A 22075-nucleotide genomic window follows, 5' to 3' on the forward strand; every position below is an offset into this window, starting at 1 on the left:
TGTGCTAAACTTACAAGCTCATAAACAAGATGCAATCATTTTTAATTAAATAGAAGTGAAATATAAAAAATCAAAGGTTTATTTATTTAAATTATTATTCATTAAGGAAAAAATGTTTGGTATAAACTGAATATAAAGCAATCAAGAAAATTTAATTTCACCAGAGTCCATTAAATGTAACATTTTACATTCTACTTATGTAAATTTAAAAAGAATTACATCAAATTCGAGCATTTTTCACATAAATATGTTTTTGAGTCTAGATTGTGATTGTCCTTCAAAACAAATAACCTGGTAACTTTGACCCAAAGTAGTCTGTGATCAGCAGTGTGCTGTGTTTCATCTCATCATTTCTTGGTCACAATAATTTCTAGAACTCACACTTAAGCTCAGATCAAAAAAACCTACAAATGAAAAATAAATAACAAATCAAAGTCAAAAAGTTTAGTCAAGAATTTCATTTTATTTTGAAAAATCAAACTTGAGAAGTAGTGATACTATATGTGTAATTACAGTTTTTCTTATGAATGGTGATTTTTGAACATAAAAACAAAACTGTTTGACATGAAAGGAACACCACATGCGGCTTAAATCGAGGTGCAGCCTTTGAACTGCATTTCAAAGCGAGTCATCTCCCGTGTTGACATATTAAATGTAACAGCACTAAAAAGCACATTTACCTGCTGGTACAAAACACAGTTTTGGTCTCTGTGGTTATACCTATTATTTTATAACTCATCCACCTGGAAAACAAAGTCAGGGGCGTAACCATGATGACTGTCAGGTGTCTGCTACTGGAGCCTTCTGGAGCGTTTGAATGGATTATCTGACTGATATCAGGAGTCGCTGTGTGGTACAGAAGCTTGTTCTTGAGTTTGGGTGAGTGAGTAGCTTATTAGTCCGTTACTTGTAACTTCTGGCTTCAAGAAACTAACGCGGTGGTGGCCAAAATACAAATGTGCGAGGCTTCAAGTACTTTCATTTTTACAGATGATTGCCTGCTAACTAACAGAAGTCGGAAAGCTTGGCCTCTTTTGTATACAGTCTGTTTTAGTTCCCAAAACGCTGAGTGAGTCATTCCAAAGTGAAGCACAGACTGACTGGAAAAACTGGTTCCCAGTTTACGCAGGTCCTCCTCCTGTGTCTGCTGGCTGTGCTGACCCTCCTGCAGCTCCCTGCATCACGCAGGGTCACATTTATCTCCTCACGGGACATGAGCTACATGCAAGCAGCACAGCCTCATGTTTAATGCGAACATAGTGTTCCGATAGAGCTGAGTAAGGACGGAGACCCGCCTGTGCATCCGACTGAGGACAATGGTCTGGTTCACGTAAGCTGAGTGCAGCGGGTTCGGAGGATACGTGCAGAACAGCAGCCTGCAGCGGGAGGGAGGCCTACGTGCACCGGGTGTCCAGCATCCAGGAAGTACCCTGCTCCCTGCAGAGGTTCATCATGTAAAAACTCAAATCCTGCTGGTACAAGAAGTGCACCTCTGCATAATGACACATGTGGATAAACAACAATTTTAAGGGTTTAAAAGAGGCTAAAGGAGAAACGCGTCTTTTTTATGATTGGACAAAATGTACAGTGGAAATGCAAGTTTGCTCTTCTAAGTCAGAGCGAGGGTTTCTTTCACTTTTACTTGCAAGTAATTTTTTTCAGTATTAATTTTCCACCATAACAACATATTGTTACTTAGTGACTCCAGTCAAACATTAACCACACTGACCTTTTAGGTAAACATGTAGTTGTTTGTTGTTGGCTGACTCCCTTATCCCTCTACAATACTCGCTGTCATTACATTTTCCAGCCTTTCTCTTCCCCGCAGCATGAAACCTCCCAAGTTTACTCTAATCCAGTGATACCTTAACATACAGTGGGTGTAGAAACATTTGGACATGTGCATTTCATCATATTTCTCGGATGGCTGCTTAGCGCTTTGAGAGAAGTACAGTATCTGAGCCTAATGTGTGATTAAATGTGAAACAGGAGCCGTGAGCCGCTGACACGTGCGTGTGTGAGTCTGAGCGCCTGGCAGGACATCAGCATCACGTTCCTCATGTCTGCGTGAGCGGGGTTTCTGTTGTCGGGAACGAGTGTGTAAAAGGGCCCGAAGGCTTGAACTTTCCCCTACTTCTCACAGTGACTCCTCAGCCTCTGTTGTTCACCAGCATTCCTGATTCAGCAACTGGCTGTCTTCACCCACTGAGGTCATTAAGCTCAGCTATCAGGGCTTTAATCTTAAACGTGAAAAAATCCAAAAGGAGTCATTGGTTTTTGGGTGAAACTGTTTTAGGGACGGCTTAAAAGCCAATCAGATGTGAAAATAGGGACTTTTAAGGACTTTTAAGATTTAATAAAACAGCCATCAAAAGAAAAAGAAATAACTGCTTTTAATGGCACATGCATCTGTGGGTCATTTCAAGGGAACATTTTATAGCCCTGAGCTGTTGGAAATTATCTGCATTTATTCCGATATTACAGAAATAATAAAACAAATAGTTGATTTGTAAATGAATCAGCAGTGAGAACAGCGGGGAGTCAAAGTGTTTTTGTAGCAAATGAAACCAACAGAGTGGGAATAAGAGGCAAAAATATGACATCATCAGCATAAGACTAAACTAAGCCTCAAAACTAAAACTGTAAACATGTCATTTTTCTGCATCAGTGAGTGTATAACCAGAAATTCAGGCCCTCGTTGCATCATGTTGCTCACTGTGAGACTTTCCCCGCCCCCTCTTCCTCCTCCTCTCCTACCAGAGCTATAAAAAGCCTCAGTGCCTCTCAGTGAGCAGCACACACAACAGACAGAGACAGATTTCAGACGCAGCACTGACACCGGATCGGACCTACAAAGATGAAGATGCCTCAACTTCTCATCCTCCTCGTGACCATTTTGGTGCACGCAGCAGTTGGTTTCCCCACTGACAGGAGGGGCCGGGAGAAACAGGCCTCGTGGGACGATGTGAACGTGGTGGCCCACGGCCTCCTCCAGCTCGGCCTGGGGCTCAAGGAGCACGTGGACAAGGCCAAAGTCCAGATGAGCGACATCAACACCAAACTGAAGGCCTTCAACGGCACGGTGGCCGAGCTGGAGAGGAAACAGCGGGAGCAAGATGAAGCTCTGAAGGCCAGAAGTGAGGGGCCGGAGGAGAGTCAGAGGCTGGCGGAGCTGGCTGAGGAGGTGAAGAAGCAGACAGCGGATTTAAACTCCAGGATGGACTGGCTGCAGGGAGCGCTTACAGAGAGGATGCTGGACAGCAACGACAGCGGTCACTCAGGAGTCCCAGTGATCCAGGTGAGGGGAGGGAAAGAGGGCTTTTGTAGCTGCTCTTTAACCAGGTAGACACATGAGAGCAGTGCACGCCCATTTTAATAGACCTGAATAGCCCCTTTAAACCTTTTAGCGGCAGCCACTAAGAGTTCTCTCTTTAAATAATAGTTCATTCCAAATTTAAGCACCTCCCATCGCAGACCGGTGGATGTTGTACGTTGCATAAAGCTGATGATGTTTCTCCCTGTTGTCTCCAGCTGCTGCTGGCTCAGGACAAACGCGTGGACCAGCTGGAGGAGAAACTCAAGCTGCAGCAAGACAAACTGGAGAAGCAGAGTCTGCAACTACAAGCACTGCAGAACAAGGTGAGCCGCACCACATCCACGAATTCACCCGTTCCCCAGCACCTGAGACGTTAAAGCAAAAAAACTTTAACGAGAAGTTTCTGTGTCCTGCAGATTTCGCATAAGAGAGTAAAGGCGCACAGGAGGAGACACGAAGAGATGGCACTGAGGGGCGAGGCTCAGCAGATCCACACAGAATCAGGTAAGATTTGTGCTATTGAAGTTTAAAGCCGTGCGCGTGTGTGTGCTGCTCTCAGAAGAGTTTAGACCCTCAGAGCACTTTCAGACATCAAGTCTCTTTTTACAAAACCGGCAGCCTTGAGCGCAGACACGCATGAACTACATATGAATCATAACAAGTGACATAAGAAGTTCACCTTTGCGCCTGAGTTTATAGCGCTGACTTGTTGGCAGATCTGTGCGAGCACAGTCCAAAGATAAGGAAAAGGAGGGCAGCAGCTTTAAAAACATGTTGACTGCACATACTTTTATTTCCAAGGCAGAGAAAGTTTCCCAAAGATTAATAACGAACGCCAAACTGTGAGCAGAAATGCAAAGTGCAGCCTCAAACTCATCACTCTTCTCTTCCTCTCAGGTTTGACTGGAGACGGTGATGATCTCCTCCTACGTGGGCAGCGAGCCAGCAGAGACAGGAGAAGCAGGAGGGAGCAGCTCAAGAAGCAGGCGGCATCCTTCTCCACGGCCACAGAGCGAGAGAGCAACTCTCTGAACGCCGGTCATCTAAAAATGACACCGCCATCCCCAAACCATTAAAGCAGAGCGCTAAAGAGAGAATGACTTTAACTTAAACGCTGAACTACTGAAGGACTGAAACCAGACTGAGTGTTTACACGCACATCATTGCTCTCTGCTGATTCACTGCAGGGTCAGACACATGGATGCTATGCCATGCTATAACTCATTGTCTCATTGGACATGTTCAGTCATATTGACGGGTGTAACTTTATTCCCTTTGTAAGGGATTTATCCATTTGTTTTGTTTTGTACTTAAATAATGTGAAGTTTCTTATTTTATAGATTTGTACAAAACTTTGAATATTTTATATGAAGTGGATGGAAATAAAACTTTTAAGTTTACCTTACCAGGACGTCCTGGCTCTTTGTTTGTGGTTGAAGAGGCTGAATGACATGACTCCAGGAAGACAGTCTAGACTTTGCTCTTTATTTTATATTTCAGTGTGATAAACAAATAGAATTATTCACTTATGAGGCATTCATTTCTGTCATTGTGTGTGTCTGTATGCAGTGAAACTTGGCTCCACAAATGAGCAGCTATTAAACTGCATTTAAACCCGACTATAAAAGTGAAGTTGAAGCCAAATTGAATTGAGGCCAAACGATTGAAGCTACACAAGTTTTGATGCCACCTAGAGGTGGGAGCAAAGATTTGGCCACTTTACACATTGCTAGAAGCAGGTTGGACACTAGTTTTCCTTCAGAACGGCTCAAATTCAACAAGCTGCTGAAACCATTCCTCAGAGATTTGGTCCATGTTGTCCTGGCAGCATCACACAGTTACTGCTTGTTAGTTGCACATCCATGGTGTAAATTTCCAGTTCAGCAACATCACAACAGATGTGGGATTGGAACGAGATCTGGTGACTGTTGAGGTTATTTGAGTTCAGCGTATTTAGTGTCATGATCAAGAAACAAGTTTGCGATGACCTCAGCTTTGTGTCACAGTGTGTTATCCTGCTGGAAGCAGTGTGGTCATAAAGGGACATGATCGGACACAAGACTCAGGTAGGCTGTGGTGTTTAAACAGGGCCCAGTTGATACTAAGGAAGAATATTCCCCTCACCATTACAGCAGCAGCCTGAACCACTGATACAAGTTGGGATGGATCCATGTTTTCATGCTGTTTAGTGCAAACTGTGACCGCCACCCAAATGTCAGACCAGGCAACATTTCATCAATCCTTTGTTGTCCAGTTTGTGTGAGCTGGCGTGACCCAAAGCCCCAGTTTCCTGTAGCCCATCAGCTTCAGCACGTGTCCGACACGTGCATCCAGAGGAGCTCATCTGTATACCTTCCCAGTAACAAGTGGTTATCTGGAGTCACTGTTGCCTTCATATCAGCTCACAGCAGTCTGGCTATTCTCCTCTTACCTCTGATATCAAAGCAACAAGATATTTTCTCCCAGAGAACTGCTGCTCACTCGATATTTTGCTCCTTTTCAGGCCATTTTCTGTAAACCCCAGAGAAGGTCGAGTAATACTCAGACCAAGCACCAACAACCATGTGCAAAATCACTTAAAGTCACTGTTCTCATGCTCACTACGAACATCACTGGGTTGCCTTGACCATGCCTACATGCCTAAATGGATTAGGTTGATGCCATGTGATTGGCTGGTTAGATATTTGCAGTAATAGGTGTCCCTAATAAAGTGGCCAGAGAGTTAATATTGACAATCCTGTCACCTGGGAGACTGAACAATGAACTTTTAAAGGTTTATTTTTCTTATCAGAGTATTATCTAATTATTACAGAATTGGAAAGTAATCTAAATCACTCTGCAGCTCTGTAATAATGAAGCTGTCCTGCATTAGGTCTTCATGAACACATTTAAATTCAGTTTACTTAAAAATACCCAATGCACTGTTTAAGTTACTGTGTTAAGTGTTTTTAGTCCATTTTAATAATTGCATCCTAAGTTTAATAATGAACTGCCTTAAATAATATTCACTCTGCTTTGTGTGATGACTTTTCTTAATACAATATGGTTAAGATGGTGCTATGGCGTACCAAGGTGGTGCTCTGGTTGAAAGCAACAGTCCTAACGTAGGTGTGGATATGAGTTGACAACTGTTAGCCACACTGATCACAGTATAATAGGATGACTGAGGCAGCTCCTGTGTCTGTGTATGTAACTGTGGGAGTGTTGAGGTTCTGCCCGTGTACCTGATGAAAGCTGGGCAGATCTCGTAATCACTCACAGTCAGCAAAAATTATGTCAGCAGCACTTTAAGTGGCGAGTGCTGGAGCTGTTTTTAACAAATTTTTATACGAGTATATTCTATAAATTCAATTTTGCACTAAACGATCAACAAAACTCCTTTAAAAACACATTTAATCCGGTGAGAAGAGTTTGGAAAAGATTGTTCACTTCTGTTTATTTCTTCAATATCTGAGAGTACATTTAACCATGTACAGATACCATGTCATGGCAGCTCATCTTACAGATGTTCATCAGACACTTGAGGTACTCTAACAGGTTCCCTGATATGGGTGATGTGAGCGGGCGCTCTTAAACTCTTGCAAGGCACCTCAGATTGCCAACGGCTCTGCCAGACATCATGCAGGTCAGCTTGTCGGCACCAAGGCAAACATGTACTGTGCAAAAGTCCTCAGCAGCAGAAGAAAAAGAAGCTCCAGAGAAAAGTTAAAGCACGTGACTGAGGGAAGCAGTGAAGGGTCGCTACGCATTCCCATTATGAATGATTAGATAACAATAAAAGTATAAATTTTATTAATACACAATAAAAATGTGGCATTTGGCTTGGCATGCCACATAAAAATCATCTCTGACAGCACATGAGAAAGAAATCTCAAAGCACAAAAAGACTACAAAGTGTGTGACAAGGAGGGTTAAGCGCTGTTTTGTTTGCTCTTTCAGAGCTTTACATTTACTAGCTTCACATCAGTGTTTATTCACATGGGGGGAAAGTGATATCTCTGTCAGTTGATACCCAGAAAAGCAGAACTTTAAAAATAAAATAAAAAAGGCACCAAAAAGAAAAAAAATAGACAAACCAGGTTCAAAAACTGGGCACTGCAGGTCCATTTATGCACTTTTTGCATTGCTGATGAATTGATTGTGTTGGTGCAGCATGTTCAGCATCAATCATCATTACTGTGACACTCTCTCACTCCACTGTGACTACAAACCCCAAAGCTACATTTCTTTCTGGCGAATAGCGCCCCCTGCTTGTTTTGTGGCCGCAAAGCAACCGATCGTTCTCTCCCCAAAGCCTCCGTCAGCCTGAAGGCTACAAGAGGTCTCCTCAGTGCCGGGCAGTACCTGCCCATCGTACTGACATCTGCATATGATCCCTGTAATGATTTATTGATGCTAAAATGCTGAAGTGCCTTTAAGACAGATATCTGTCAAGGTGTGATGAGATTTGGCATAGCTTGCATTCAACAGATTATAAAAATCTAGGAGGCGACGCGGAGGTGGACAAATGGAGGAATGTGAAAGAGGAGAAAAGGGGAGGAAGGACAGGAAGCGAGGAGGGAAGGTTGCTGCGTCAAAAGGCTTTATCAGAGGTTCTGCTGGAGGAAGTGCAGCAGTGTAATCTCATAATGCTCTCCAGACTCTGGACATCTGATGCTGTGTCGTTCGTTGGGGTAAACCTGGAAAAAACAGAAACAACAAACAAGCGTTTCAAAGCTGCCGCTTCTTCAAACGTGCCGGTCTCATCGTTAAACAGTGCGCAGGTTTGAACCCCGCGAGACATCAGTCAGCGGCCATACCTGCAGGCTGTACGGTTTCCCTGCTCGGATGAGTTGAGACACGAGGAAGTTAGTGTGGAAAAAGTGCACGTTCTCGTCTAAGAATCCATGCAGGATCAGCAACCTGTTGGGCCTGTATTAATCACAGAGAGGGCATATAAAACACTGATGTGTTGCACCACTCGGAGAAATCAAACACCGAATAGAGAGTCTCTTCCTGTGCTGCTTCATACAGAATTTTATGAATAACTCAAAGTATAATATAGTACTGCCAGAGGTAATAGTGCATTATAGTCTCAGCTGCCTGATGGATGCAGCAACATACAATAACTGAATAATAATGTGTCATAAATGCACTAAAGCAGTAACTGTTTCTCACTCATTGGGAAGCTTGTCGACGTGCAGAGCGACAGAACAAGCTTCGTATCCTCTCTGGTTTTTTTCGGGGGTGTCCAAATATCGCTCCGTGTAGCCGGTGTCATAGGCCATCCACAACGTCACCGGAGCGCCCGCGATAGCAACCTAACCAACAAAGAGATCACACGGGAGACGGCGTCATCATTTCTGCCTTTCACTGAAAGTGAAGTTCCAGGTCTGTTCTCTAACAGAGGCGGCAATCACTCTGCATGAACTGTAATTATAGAAACTGCCTAAAGCACCAGGATTATCAACATCCATACAGCTTTTTTATTTTTGTAACGCTCACATCCTTAGAAAAGATACGGTAAATGTATCTGATGGAACAAATAATTTACTCTTAGGGCTTTAAAGAGTTATTTATCAGGTGATGGAGACCTATTTTTTGAATTAAACAACAAAGAGAGAGTTTTACAAATGTGTGTTTACATTTTTTAATGGGTATTTCTGTTTCCTGGAGCAAAGAGGAAAACTGAACTGACACATCAAACTTCTAGTTTTCGGCTTGTTGGCTGATCTAAATCTGACAGTAAATGTTTTTTCACCTTAAAGATGTCGGGTCTGTGGATGAGGCCCATGAGGGACAGGAAGCCGCCGTACGACCAGCCGTGGATGGCGACACGACTCAGGTCTACAAACTTGTACTTGTCTGCGATGTAGTGCAAACCCTCCACCTGGTCTTCAATCTCCACCTGACCCTGGACAGAGGAGAAAAGATTGAACTTGGCTGTTTTGTTTCTACAGAAGAAAACTAAGAAAAGAGGCTAATGTGTTCCTGAATTTTAGGAAACCTAGGAGAGTTTGGAGGGAGCATCTTCATCTTTAACCCGTACATGTTTGTCTCAAGACATTTACCATTCTGTCCTTCACAGCTCCTTCAAACTTGAGGCCTCGCTGGCAGGAGCCCCGCCCATCGATAACAAGCACAACGTAGCCCAAAGAGGCCAGCGTGCTCAGCCGCAGGTACTTCACCCCTTTATAAGAATTGTTCACTAATTGCACCTGGAAGAAAATAAACTTGTGTTTATGTCACTGTGACATGACAAAATGTGGAACAAATGAAGTGCTGTGAATACTTTCTGGATAAGTTGTGAGCATTTTTGTGGAGTTCCTTTGTTAACGTTGAAAAGAAATTAAGGATCAGGTCATATAAATGAAGCGTGCAAACTGATTTACTAGCATCTGCAACAGGCAGTTTATTGCTAACTGCACTCACACACCATTTTGACTCGTTTAGTAAATCTGGCCCTATGAATGGGGTGGGAGTTGGAGGGCAAACCTGAGGACCACCATAGACAAAGACGACGGTGGGGTGCTTCCTCCCAGGGACTAGCTTCTCCGGTTTGTACAGCATGCCGTAGAGCTCGAAACCCGACTTGCCCGTGAAGCTAAAGATCTCTGGAGGTGTGCCGTCAAGTGGGAAAGCTGGAGACGACAAAAAAACCCCAAAACAAAATCTTTAAGTTGTTGTCCATCTTTAATGAGCAGAACAGGAAAACTAAACAAACAGGGAGGCAAGGGTGTCAAACCATCTGATAAAAGTGTAAAAATCTGTTTGATTTTAAGGGGAATTCAGTACCAGAAGATTCCATCATGCTCGCCCAAAACTGGGGCTCTTTGTGCAGAGGGTCGCTGTCTGAGCCATTCAGCTTGTAAATGTGGACACACGGTGCAGTGGTCAGGCTGCTGTAATGGCTGATAAACATGTCAAAGGTCTGTGTGAAAGAAAACAGATGAGGCAGAGTTAGAAAGCATCGCCAAGGTGTACACAAACACTTCATACACATATCTGAATGTGAAGTTTACTGCATTGGGTCATGCTCTCTCATGTGCATTAAACTATTGAATACTGTTAAAGCCTCGCTCACTTAAGAGAGCTATTCAAATGATAAAACAGGAAAAAGCAGGCGATACATAATTTGTGAAAATTTCTACAGGAAACCGCAAAAAAGGAACGATGAGACAGTAACTGCTTGTACTCTTAGATTTTAAAAAAGTAAAATCAGTTGACAGGTGGAGAAAGGTCAGAGGAGATTTGGCGAGGAACACGAGTGTGTATTCAGGTACCTGGCTCACAGAGCAGCTGTGGGAGAAGCCAGGTTTGGTGAGTCGGACGATTTCACCCGGCGAGTCGTAGCTCACCACGTAGAGGTGATGCTCCAGAGGAGAGTCTTTGGTTCCCTGAAAGTAAACCAGCTTGGCTGCCTCATCCACCCAAATCTGAGGGCTGGATGAACGCTGCACAAACAAGAAAAAAAACACTGTTGGAACATTTTGTTTACACACAAACAAAAAGACAGCTGAGCTATGACACCAAACAGTAAGTAAGTATCTCCTTTATTAGGTTGTTCTAATCTGCATGAGAGTCTGTGTGTTATTAGTCTTTTTTAAGCAAAATGTAGAAATATCATTCTCATATTCAGATACATGCTGATGCAACAGTACAAGAGAGGTGAGGAAGAGAGCACAGGCAGGGTGGAGCAGGCCCAAGTGTCGAGGTGACAGAAGGGAGAGCAAGAGTGAAAGGGAAGGTTTACGAGGTTTGGAGACGGTGCGGCTGACAAGACGACAAGAGGATTTGTGTTTGGAGTGACCAGGATGGACAAGATTAGAAATGAGTAAATCGGCTGAGCTCGATCAGGGGTGTGATTTTGGAGACAAGTATGAGAGGCGAGGCTGGGATGGCTTTGTATGTGTGCAGAGAGAGTGGATCAATTAGACAGAAGATGCTGAATATGGAGCTGCCAGGCTGGAGGAAAAGAGGAAGAACAGACAGACAGAGGTTTGGTGTATCAGTGGTGCGATGGAGGAGAATGCTAGGGATAGGATGAGATGGAGGAAGATGATCCACTCTGGCGACCCCGAAACAGAGCAGAGAGCAGCAGCAGTAGAAGATGCGACATAACAGTTACAGGAGCAAAAAAACATAAAGACAACCAACTCTGCTCACAGCGCTTAATTAACCGACTACTTATGTGCTTACATGTGACGTATGCTGTGTCGCTACTGTTACACTAATGCTGCTGGTACCTTGTTTCAAATTAGGCTGTGTGTCGTCAATGACAGCAGCTCATTGTAAAAGAAAGAAAATGCCCTTCATTTACTTGCACTTATAAATCCTTCTGCCTGCGAGCGCCAATAAAACCTTCAGTATTTTTATTCTATATCATTGATTATATATCACATTAATATATAATAGTGACACTACATTGCCTACCTCTACTCTATGTACTCAGCAGAAGTTATTTTGTATAAAACTATAGTTTTAAGTGGCTGCTGTGAATGTGGGAACCCATGTACAGGGCTTTACCTTTGCGCCATGATTGGCCAGCACCTCCCACTCCCCGCTGGTCACCATCACCTCCTCTTTGACTGGACACTTGAAATCATCTGATGACAGAGGAGCAAATGTGTCACATAGGTCGTGTGAGTGGCACGGTAAGAACAGCACAGTAAAACTATGTTACAAACCCAGAAACATCCCAGGAATACAGAATTGTTCATAAAATAAATAAATCTCACTTAAAACCATGTCAAAGATGTTCTGCATGAACAGTACAGATGAGTTAGTGTGTGTCTACACGTGGTGCTACCTTCAGAGTGCGTGTAGCCTTTGGCCCAGTGATGGCTGCCCCGCTGTAACACTGAGGTGATCTTATACAGGTGGCAGAAGCCAGTTTTGGACTCGTTTACTGTGATGAATGTGATCTCGTCCTCAGTGGTTTGGATGAAAGGATGGAAGATGTCATGGACCTGTGTAGGAAAGGCAAACAAAATGTTTTTGATCCAAGTCCAGAGTAGGATTATATTGTATATTGTAAACTTCACAGCAAACATCTGCCTCTGTGCCACTCGGGCTGATTGAAACATGAGGGGAAACTAATCTGAGAAACAACCAGGCTCGCTAAAGACGTGCTGCTGGTGCTCACATTGATCCAGATGTCGCTGGTCTCTTGGTAAACGATGAAAGGGTGGACCGAGTCTCCGAGGGCCTCCAGGCTCTCCTGTCTTTTGGCTTCGTCCTGATGCGCTGGGATGAAGAGTTCAGGAGGCAGCAGGACCAGCTGGAGATTCTGCTGCCGTCGGTCCATCATCACCGCCCACGCGCTGACACACAAACACAGGAGAGCTGTGATGCAACGAGAACATGTGCCCTCTACTGACAAGTTTACTTCTGGGCTTCCTGTTTTTAACTATTTATTATTTTCTGGCTTACAATCGCCCGTCTTTAGTCCAGCCGGCTCTGGTAATGTACTCTGCACGTGGGAACAGGCTGGTGAAGGGAACAGGTAGCTCCTTTTCCTGTGTGCTGACAATCTGAAGAGAGAAAAACACCAATCAGACCAGCTCACATCAGTGCTGCGTTCACTGTGGGGGGGAAACCCACTGAACTCTGAATGAGCACTCACTTTGCCTTGACTGTCTGTTCGTATTTCTGCTATTTTGAGGGTGATATCAGGATTTTTGCTGCCTGAAAAAGAAAGTAAGCTGATTTATGTACCAAAATATAAGCAAACATTTTACAGGAGCACATGTATAAACACAGGCTACACCCAGCATTAGGAGTTAAGCCATGTAGAAGTATATGTAGAACTTTTGTGTAGCTTTCTGCTGATTTGATACCTGCGTGTGGGTATCTGTACACATCTGTCTTGCGCTCTTCCAGAGCCGGAGACGGAACGTGGATGATCTCTACCTCAGACTCATCCACCTCCTCGTAGAGAATCTGTAGAGTTTTCCCACCGTCTGCCTCTAAACCAATGAGAACAGCCAGAAAAGTAAGCAGCTGTGAGGATTATTTAAAGGTCTTTGGAAGAAACTGAACATGAAAGCTTGTAGAAATAATTTCACGAAGAAGCGACCGGTCTCACAAAAACTGTATTAATAAATATTGTGAGTCATTTTCTAATGAATGATAACTACGAAATCAATGTACTCACCTTCTTGAGCAGCCGGACACCACCAGTATCCAGTGAAGCGATCAAACTCTTCCTGGGTGACAAAAGTGGCTACGCCGGCAGATTTAGGATCCTCTTTGGGGTTATCGATACCTACAATAAAAACACCCGAGAGACAAAACACGAGAGTGAGCTTACATTAGGCAACCTGTCCCATCCCTACCAGGGTTTGACCTCCAATTTAAGTTTACGGTGCTGTGGCTGACTTGAACAGCCGCTGTTATGCTTCTGTAAATATCTGGTGCCATCACTGGCTTCATGCACCACAACTAACAACGACTTATTTAATAACTAATATAAACGACTGTCTCACAGTCCCAAACATACCATAAACAAAGAAAGAGAGAAAAGGATGAATTAAAGATGCTTTTGAGTCTATTTAGTTGGTTTAAAGGAACCATTTCAACTACAAGAAAGGAAAAAGTTGAAGGGAACTTGATAAATGTCACAGTCGCAGTTCACACCTTTGTGGCAGAAGGTGAGTCTCTTCTCTTCCCCCGTCTCAATACTAGTCACCCAAATGTCATTGTTGTTGATGAACCCGATGAAGCTGGGGTCACCGGGGCAGATCTTGGGGTCCATACGTGTGCCTGAATTCTGGCTCGTAATCTCTGTGGGATTCATCGGAGAAGTCTGGGGAAGAAAAAAAAAAAGAAAAACGAAACATTAATTATAAGATGCAGAGCCACCTCTTCTTCCTGTGGCAGCTGAGGTCATTTGGTGTGTGTGTGAGGAGATGCTGCATATATTTTAATCACACTGTGGTGGCCAGTGCTTTCTTTTATGCTGCTGTGTGTCGGGGGTAAAGCCGGAGGTTGGACTTAAGACTGTGGTGGAGAAGGGCACATCTCAACTTGTCCCCACTGGAATAGGACTTTTTTCCTGTTTATATTGTATTTTTATCACTATTACTAACATTATTTAATTAGATGATTTTGTATTTTTGGCCAGAGGGATGTTTTTTGTTTTTTTTAAATAAAGATGCCGGATATTTGAATTTCCGCTTGGGGAAAAGTAAAGTATCGATCTGTCTATTATCATGGATTTATTTGATCCCTGCTGATGCTTTGCAGGGTTGAGGGGGATGGAGAAAACTTCAAGATACATGGAGTGAAGGGAGACTTCAACTTTTTATATTTAGTGATGCACAAAAATCAGATGTCTTTCCCAACTAGCCTCATCGGGTCTGTAATTTTCAGCCTGTGCTCTGCAGCAGTGAGAGTCTTACTTAACTGGCCTTTAACTCACAATGAAGCTGCTGTTCCCACCATCACGGCAGTAGTACAAGCTGCTGTTGGCCTGGAACAGGAAGAGGCCGCTGGGTCGGTGGTAGTCATAGGAGGTGATGCCAGACACCCCCAAACGCTTCCTCTCTCGCAGCAGCTCTTCTTCCCGAGAGAAGCCTCCGTGGTGAGGGCTGGCCTGAGGTCAGGAGTGACAAGAGAACACACAACGTGACAGTGACCAAAGTCAAGGTCAAAGACAGTTCGTTCACGCCGTGGAAAAACAAAAACATACAAACAAAACATGACCAAATTTCTAAATTACAGAGAGCATCTCTGAGGACCAGGAAATAAAAGCTGTTCTCTCGCTTCAGCAGGAACACGCCTTGTTTGTGAAATCAGCGCAGACCAGCTGGATAGCAATTAACATCAATCATGTGGTCTCATGTGACCTGAGTGTTCGAGTTAATTTGTCTTCAGGAGAAGATTTACAACAGCAGTTTTAAGCTCCATAAGGAGAAGTGCAATTATTTAGGAAATGGCTCACAATAAACCTCTAAATAATTAAATGGTCCTAAAGGGGAAATATCAAACACATTTCCAGGTCTATAGTTTTATTCAGGGGAAATTAAAAAACACATCACATTAATATTTCACAGGTCCTTTACACAGCCTCTCAGACCAGACGCCGTCTGATAAAGAGTCCGTTTCATCCAGCATTCCCTCAGCTGACAACAGCAACATACAGCTGTAGTCAGACTCATTCATTATATTATGACCGTTTTTTAATCAAATGTAAATTCTGCTGCACATTCCCTCAGTTGTAGCTGGCCCTGTGACACCAGTGACCATCCCTCTGCTTTCTGGCTGCACTTGCTGCTAACTGAGAAGGTGCACGGTCAAACCCAGCGGATCAGTGGATTCACCTGGTTGGTGCTTGACTTGAGCCCGACATGAAGCTTCCATGCATTCACACTGTAAAGTTTTATGCAAGTTAATGGTGTTTATGAGGTCAGACAGTCTTTGCTCTCAACTTTTAAGAAATATTTTTATATAAATTCACCTGTAATTCTTAAACGTTTTACCAAGTACAAACTTTAAAATCATCACTGTAAATAAAAGGCAAAAAAAATCAGTAAGTCCCTTTAACCTCCTGCGACCCTGCATCCTCATTTGGGGACATTACCTTTTGGCTCTTTTGCACCTTCTACTTCATTCTGCTCAACAGTGTTTTATATTTTGTTAAAGAATGCCAATGTTATTAAATAAATGCACTGTTCAAATGACGGTGCACAAAAACACGTCTGAAACAAATGTCAAGACAGCAAGATGAGGACTAAAAATTCTTCCTCACCTGAAAGTGATCCAGCATTGGTTTCCAAGACAAAACCAACAGGGCATCTTTGCGGATCTTCTTGGGAATGTCTGAGTAGAGTAACGCATTTTCCCTGCTGGCGTAAGGCATTCCTGTCAGGAAACATACCACAGAAGGCATCAGACGAAGCAAGGCGAGCTGGTCTTTTTGTAGGCGCTCTGGTTCGGCCGGCATTCGCAGCAGTAGTGTTGGCTTACACAAGCTTCTTACTGAGGAACATGCCGCACAGAGTGCCAAGATGAGCAGGCAACCCTTGGGCCATAGGGCTAATGCAAAGGCCCAGGTTCAATTCCGCCCTGAGGCAATTCACAGCACGTCTTCCCCTGTGCCTGCAGTAAGGTCTTAAACAGAGACAGGTTTAAGACTGAATTCAATTCAGTTTTATTTATATAGCACCAAATCACAACAACAGTCACCTCAAAGTGTTTTATATTGTAAGGTAAAGACCCTACAACAATACAGAGAACACCCCAACAATCAGATGACCCCTTTAAGCAAGCACTTGGTGACAGTGGGGAGGAAAAACACCCACAGTGAAGGCTAAGGGAGGGTCCGCCATCTGCTGCGACCGGTTGGAGGTGAGGGGAGGGAGACAGGATAATAATAACAAGACAAGACCCTTACTGTCTTGTCTTACACGATCACTCTTCAAAAAGGTTTGTCCATGTAAGTGCACAGTTTGCTTTTTGTGTGCAGCTGTCTTGTGGCTGCATAAAAAAAAAGAAAAATGGCAGCTGATGTTTGCCATCACAGATGTTTGACAAAGACAACACATTTGTGTGCTATAAAATGTTCTAATAATCCAACTATGCAGTTCACAGAAAGGAAAGAATAAAACATGGGTAAGAAGCTATTTTAAAAGCATGAGGTAGGTGTTTTTGGTTTGTTTTTTGCGCGGCTAGCTATATTTGAGACTGAACAACAAATCTATTAAATCAGTTTGGGAAGGCTCTACAGCAAAACTATGTAACTTCAGCTAAATGACAGTCAGAGGAGGCAAACAGCAATTAAAGGATGATGGCCAATGCAGCATAAATACACCACGAAGATAAAAAACAGGCATGAGATCAACATGTACCACACACTTCTGGTCACAGTGAAGGTCTAAATATAAAAAGAGCATTCAGACCAGGCAGTAACTGTTAAGGTCTGACTGGTTATAACGGACAAAATAACCAAACCATCAGCTATGGTTAGCAGTTATAGCTGACTAAATTAGTCAACATTACACAGCTTACTATAGCCAGGTATCAAAATGTAAAACTCAGAGCAACAAAAACTAGCAGCCATTTTACAAGAATCCTGTGTGCTACAGCTGCAAGACGAGGGGGGGGGGGAAAGCAGAAATATGTCCACAATGCAAAATGTTGTTCCACATTTTTTTCCAGCACACACTAAAGCCAGTGCAGCTCTGTGGAAATCAAATGAGCTCGAAAACAGGTGCAGGCTGGCAGCTCTGACTCACCAGCTGCATCCACAGATTTTTCACAGACGTGTGCTACCTTTCAAAGAGACTGAACGGAAGCCACTGAATCTGCAAGCCAACAAGTCACGGCCGCTAAAAAATGCCTCTGTGAGCTCGGGCTTCTTACAGCGCTTGTAGAAAATGACATGTTATTTCAGCCATTCATGTGTCAGACCTCAGGTTTCAGTTACCGCCGCTCACCAAGGTAGTAGATGCGGTGAGAGTGCGGGCTGCTCTCGTCTTTCTGGATGAACTGGAAGTCGTGCGGTGCCTTGTTGATAACCACGCCGGTGTTTTTGCGGCTGTTGTGGATGATCTTCCGCAGGCCGTCCCACGTATGTTTCTCCACCTGGAACTGGGTGGAACTCACGTCCTCCATCTCCACCACCTCTGTGCTGTCTGAGAGCTCGTCCACCCCGGTCATGCCTGCCAGTGCTGCTCTCACACTGTCGACAGACATTTATAACGATTAGCGTGATCTGCCTACGCTCAGCCCACAAATAAAACAAAACCATTAGGCTTCTAAATATATGAAACACTCTAAACCACAGATGTGAAATTCACCTTACATCATGGGCCCTACACAGACCCCTTTGATTGTAAGTGGGCCAGATCACTAAAACTCCCCTTTCTAAAGATATTAAACTAAGCATTTAATCCCTGAATAATCTTAATGTAAGAAAAATAAATGTAATTTCTACGGGCCCGTTCTTTAAACGACCATAACTCTGCTACCGCTTGTACTAGAGACAAAATTCAGGAGAAGAAGAGAGTATCGGGGTTATTTGGGAAATCATGGTGGAGTAAAACATTCACAAGGCACTGCTGCCTGAACACAGACAGAAAATTTGGCTCCTCCTAGATTTTATCATGTATGCTTCCCAACTTCTCCTGAATGATTTGAATAATTTTGTAATTTTACAGCCCAAATTACATAAGTCCAAGCAGCCTGTGTGATACTTGGGTGATAATGATTACATGAATGAAAGTCCTAATCAGCTGCAAAACCTACAGTAAAGTTAAACAACTACGGACTGCTTCACGTCTTCCAAAGCTAACCAGGGGGCTGGACTGGATCGCTTTGCCAGGCCGATTTTAGCCGCCGGGCCTTATGTTTGACACCCATGGTTTAAGCAGTTGAAATAAATCCTCTAAGAGATCTTTTAAAGTCAACAAATGCTGCTATTAATTGGCATGAAATTCAGCACCGATGTTAAAGACTTTGGTGTTTACTGGTCCATTTACCCCACCAGCAGGTCAGTATTTTAGCTTGTGAGATAATTCAGTCTGTGATCAAATATCTACAAAGCTAATTCAATTAGTCAGAAAATACTTCTATTCTAATGATGAACATGTTAATTTTAATACTAGCTTTAAGCTTTTTTTAAACTTTTTGTTCATTAAACCTGTGAAAATGGTTACAAAATGATTTGACTGAGCTGAAAATTCAAACCAAATGACAGTCAGATAGCTTCACCTACCTTACCTCGCCGTCTTCTGTTTTGTCTTCAATTTTCGGCCTCTTTACTCTGTGCATTAACTGTTCAACCAGACTGAACCAGACCTGACACCCTGTAAAACACCAGGCAACCGAATAAAAACTGGGAAACTTTCTTTCCAGATCACAGAAATTCAACAGCATGGCGACAGCTCGTCTAACTCGGTCTAATAACAGAAGCAAACAGAAACGACAGCAATCCATAAGCTAAGCTAAGCTAAGCACAGGCTATGAACAGTGAAACTGTTACTGGGGTTGAGGCCCCGCTCTTCTCCCACATCTCTGCACTTCTTCATGGAGAAGCTGCTGTTCTTCAGCTTGCCATATTCCAGCTGAGCATTTCTCATGTGAAGCCTCACCGAGTGTGACTCAGCTGCATGACTCGAACACTACAGCGTCTGTGTCATAAGTGTGGCAAATTTCACACTGCAACTCTGCATTTTACTGCAGCACTGTAGGCTGTTCTGCTGCCTGGATCCTTAACATAGTGTACAGCACACACGGCAGTATTTTTCCAGAAGTTAGCCAACTTCAGGGATTTTGCCACACTGGGAATAGTAAGAATGATATACAGTCACCGGACACCTTTTCAGGTACACCTGTTAAACTGCTTGTTGACACTAATCAGCCAATAACATGGCAGCAACTCAGACCATCAGAATGTGGAAGAAAGGGGATTTAAGTGACTCTGAACATAGCATGGTTACTGGTGTCAAACAGGCTGGTGTGACGATTTCAGATATTGGTGATCTACTGGGATTTTCCTCCTGTGTGGAAAATCCCCACACAACCTCAACTGGGGGTTACCAGAGAATGATCTAAAAAAAAAAAAGAGAAGATATCCAGTGAGCAGCAATTCTCTGTGTCAGAGGTCAGAGGAGAAGGACCAGACTGTTTCATAAACGAACGCAACAGGAACTCAACGTTGCACAACATAATATTGGAAAAACATTGCCTGGTCCGATGATTCTTGACTGTGGAAGAAAGCATCGATCCTTCATGCCTTGTAGCAATGCCTCTTGCTGGTGGTAGCCTAATGGTGTGGCAGATTTTTCCTTGGCACATTTAGGGCCAATTTGGTACTATTTGACCATTGTTTAAACACCACAGCCTACCTCAGTGCTGTCGCTGAGCATGTCCATCAGTGTACCTGCTCTACCAGGATAACGCACTGTGTCACAAACTTCTAATTATCTCATATTGGTTTCTTGAACATGAGTTCACTGTACTCAAATGGCCTCCACAGTCACAGATCTCCAATAGAGTGCTTTTGGGATGTGGTGAAAGACTTGCATCATGGATGAGCAGCTGACAATTTCAGTCATGTCAATATGGACCAATAATATCTGAGAAGTATTTCCAACACCTTGTTGAGTCTATACCATAAAGATTTTAGGTAGTCTTGAAGGCAAAAGGGAGTCCAACTAGCCCGGTGTACCTAAATAAATGTCCAGTGAGAGTATACAAGTCAAGAAAAAATAACATAGCTTGATGATGTAAACATGTATGTATGTATGTATGTATGTATGTATGTATGTATATATATATGGTTAAAAAAACCAAAAAACTTTAGTGCCTGATAAATGGAGACAATGAGGTGCTTAAAATACCAATTACACGTTTACAGTCCTCAGGCTAAAATGCTACTGAATATTCCCCAACACCTGTCAGGGCATCAAGAAAGTGTTGTGTCACTGTATTTAACTTCTACTGACTGCTAGCTTAAATGTAGATTAGACTCATTTGACTCCACAAAAGACACCGTGAGAACCTCGCGTTTCATTTTTGACATCCGTGTCCTCTACATCTGTACATTTTTATGTTTCACTGACACCATAAAAACGCAGATTCGCGTTAGAAACAGCGACTCAGTTTCACTATTTCTGCCCAGGCTGACACTTATGCTAGTAAACTTAAAAGGTCTAAGCTAATAACAGGCTAACAGAAAACTTCTGGCAGAGTGTGTCCTAAGCGCCAAACTTTGCAAAGCCTAACCATCCAATAATTATATGCATATATATTATATCCAATAACAAAACTCACTGTGGCTGTGATGCGCTGCTGGGAGCTAACATGTTAGCCACCCATTAAACAGAACAGAAACGAGCAAGCTAGCGATTGGGTAAACCAGAAGAGCACAAAACAGAAAACGTAAGAAACAAAGCAAAACAAAATGTAACCACTCGCTTCCATCTTACACTTTCTGCCCGGAGACCTTGAAGCTGTATCTCCTTTTGTCGAATAGACGTCTGTGTTGAAAAGTCGTGATTAATTAGAGTTAACTACTTTTCAGAGACCAGGTAGCTTGATGCTAAAACGATAGCAACGCGGAAATAGACTGTGAATCAAACCCGAGCAACGTTAGAAAATTACTACCTTTAACCCGGATATACTCGATCCGTTTGTTTTTCGTGTCTTTCAGCGTGTATTTTTCCTTTTTTACTGGGCAATATTTCAAACTTGAACCTGCTATTTTAATTTCGAAGAACCCAAAATGATTTGCTTCCTTGTCAATATGACAATAGCCAAATGTGACCCCTTCATTTAAAAACAATCAAAAGATACTTACATCAGTCCTTTTTCAATTGTTTTACCCCCCCACCACCTCCTCCTTTAAAAAAAACACAAAAAAAACAAAACACAAAACAAAACACCAGATAGAAACACAACTGAGATCAGCGAGAATGATTTTATCCTTAAAACGTTTATTTTTGTAATAATTTTTCATCTTTACTTTTTGCATAAGTGCAAAAATGCACCCAAAACAGCCACCTGAGGGAAGTCTACATCTTTAAATAAAAAAACAAGCAAAGTGTACATTTATAGTACAAAATTTTTTTTCCTTTTTAAAAAATTGCACAGTTTGTGTATAATATATATATTCATAATCTCCATTTTAAACAAACTTTAAAGGCTCAGAAAGTAAACAAAATTCACCAAATGAAAAATAAAAACATTTTCCCTATAATTTAAAGCTGAGGAAACTTGAGACCCTGTTTTCATTTGTGTCCACCATAAATATACATATTCATAGGCAAGTCTCTT

At 42.8% G+C, this 22075-nt stretch overlaps 2 protein-coding genes across 4 annotated transcripts; one reads left to right on the forward strand and one right to left on the reverse strand.

The window, feature by feature from the left end:
- The first annotated feature begins 2782 nt into the window (after positions 1-2782).
- On the forward strand, positions 2783-4716 carry LOC102200474 (angiopoietin-related protein 4-like). The gene is made up of 4 exons (XM_005730231.1): positions 2783-3298; positions 3532-3639; positions 3733-3820; positions 4214-4716. Exons 1-4 carry the CDS (start codon positions 2858-2860, stop codon positions 4390-4392), a joined length of 816 nt encoding a protein of 271 aa, XP_005730288.1. The 5' UTR covers positions 2783-2857; the 3' UTR covers positions 4393-4716.
- A 2010-nt stretch (positions 4717-6726) lies between these two features.
- LOC102200744 (dipeptidyl peptidase 9-like) lies at positions 6727-21514 on the reverse strand. 3 transcript variants are annotated; one of them, XM_005730232.1, is made up of 21 exons: positions 21229-21514; positions 19014-19104; positions 17734-17978; positions 16047-16159; positions 14718-14891; positions 13934-14102; positions 13452-13562; positions 13135-13263; positions 12921-12982; positions 12728-12828; positions 12441-12618; positions 12105-12264; positions 11822-11901; positions 10579-10749; positions 10091-10226; positions 9791-9936; positions 9367-9513; positions 9057-9209; positions 8474-8616; positions 8116-8227; positions 6727-7995 (listed from the first exon to the last, which is right to left on the reverse strand). In XM_005730232.1, exons 2-21 carry the CDS (start codon positions 19067-19069, stop codon positions 7903-7905), a joined length of 2679 nt encoding a protein of 892 aa, XP_005730289.1. In that variant the 5' UTR covers positions 19070-19104; positions 21229-21514; the 3' UTR covers positions 6727-7902. The 3 variants fall into 3 exon arrangements, with proteins under 3 accessions (XP_005730289.1, XP_005730290.1, XP_005730291.1); XM_005730233.2 differs by lacking the exon at positions 21229-21514 and adding an exon at positions 21074-21178; XM_005730234.2 differs by lacking the exon at positions 21229-21514 and having other exon boundaries at positions 19019-19065.
- Positions 21515-22075: the final 561 nt, after the last annotated feature.

The sequence above is a fragment of the Pundamilia nyererei genome, unplaced genomic scaffold (assembly GCF_000239375.1).
Source record: "Pundamilia nyererei isolate P.nyererei 1_Seehausen unplaced genomic scaffold, PunNye1.0 scaffold00036, whole genome shotgun sequence".
NCBI lineage: Eukaryota > Metazoa > Chordata > Actinopteri > Cichliformes > Cichlidae > Pundamilia > Pundamilia nyererei.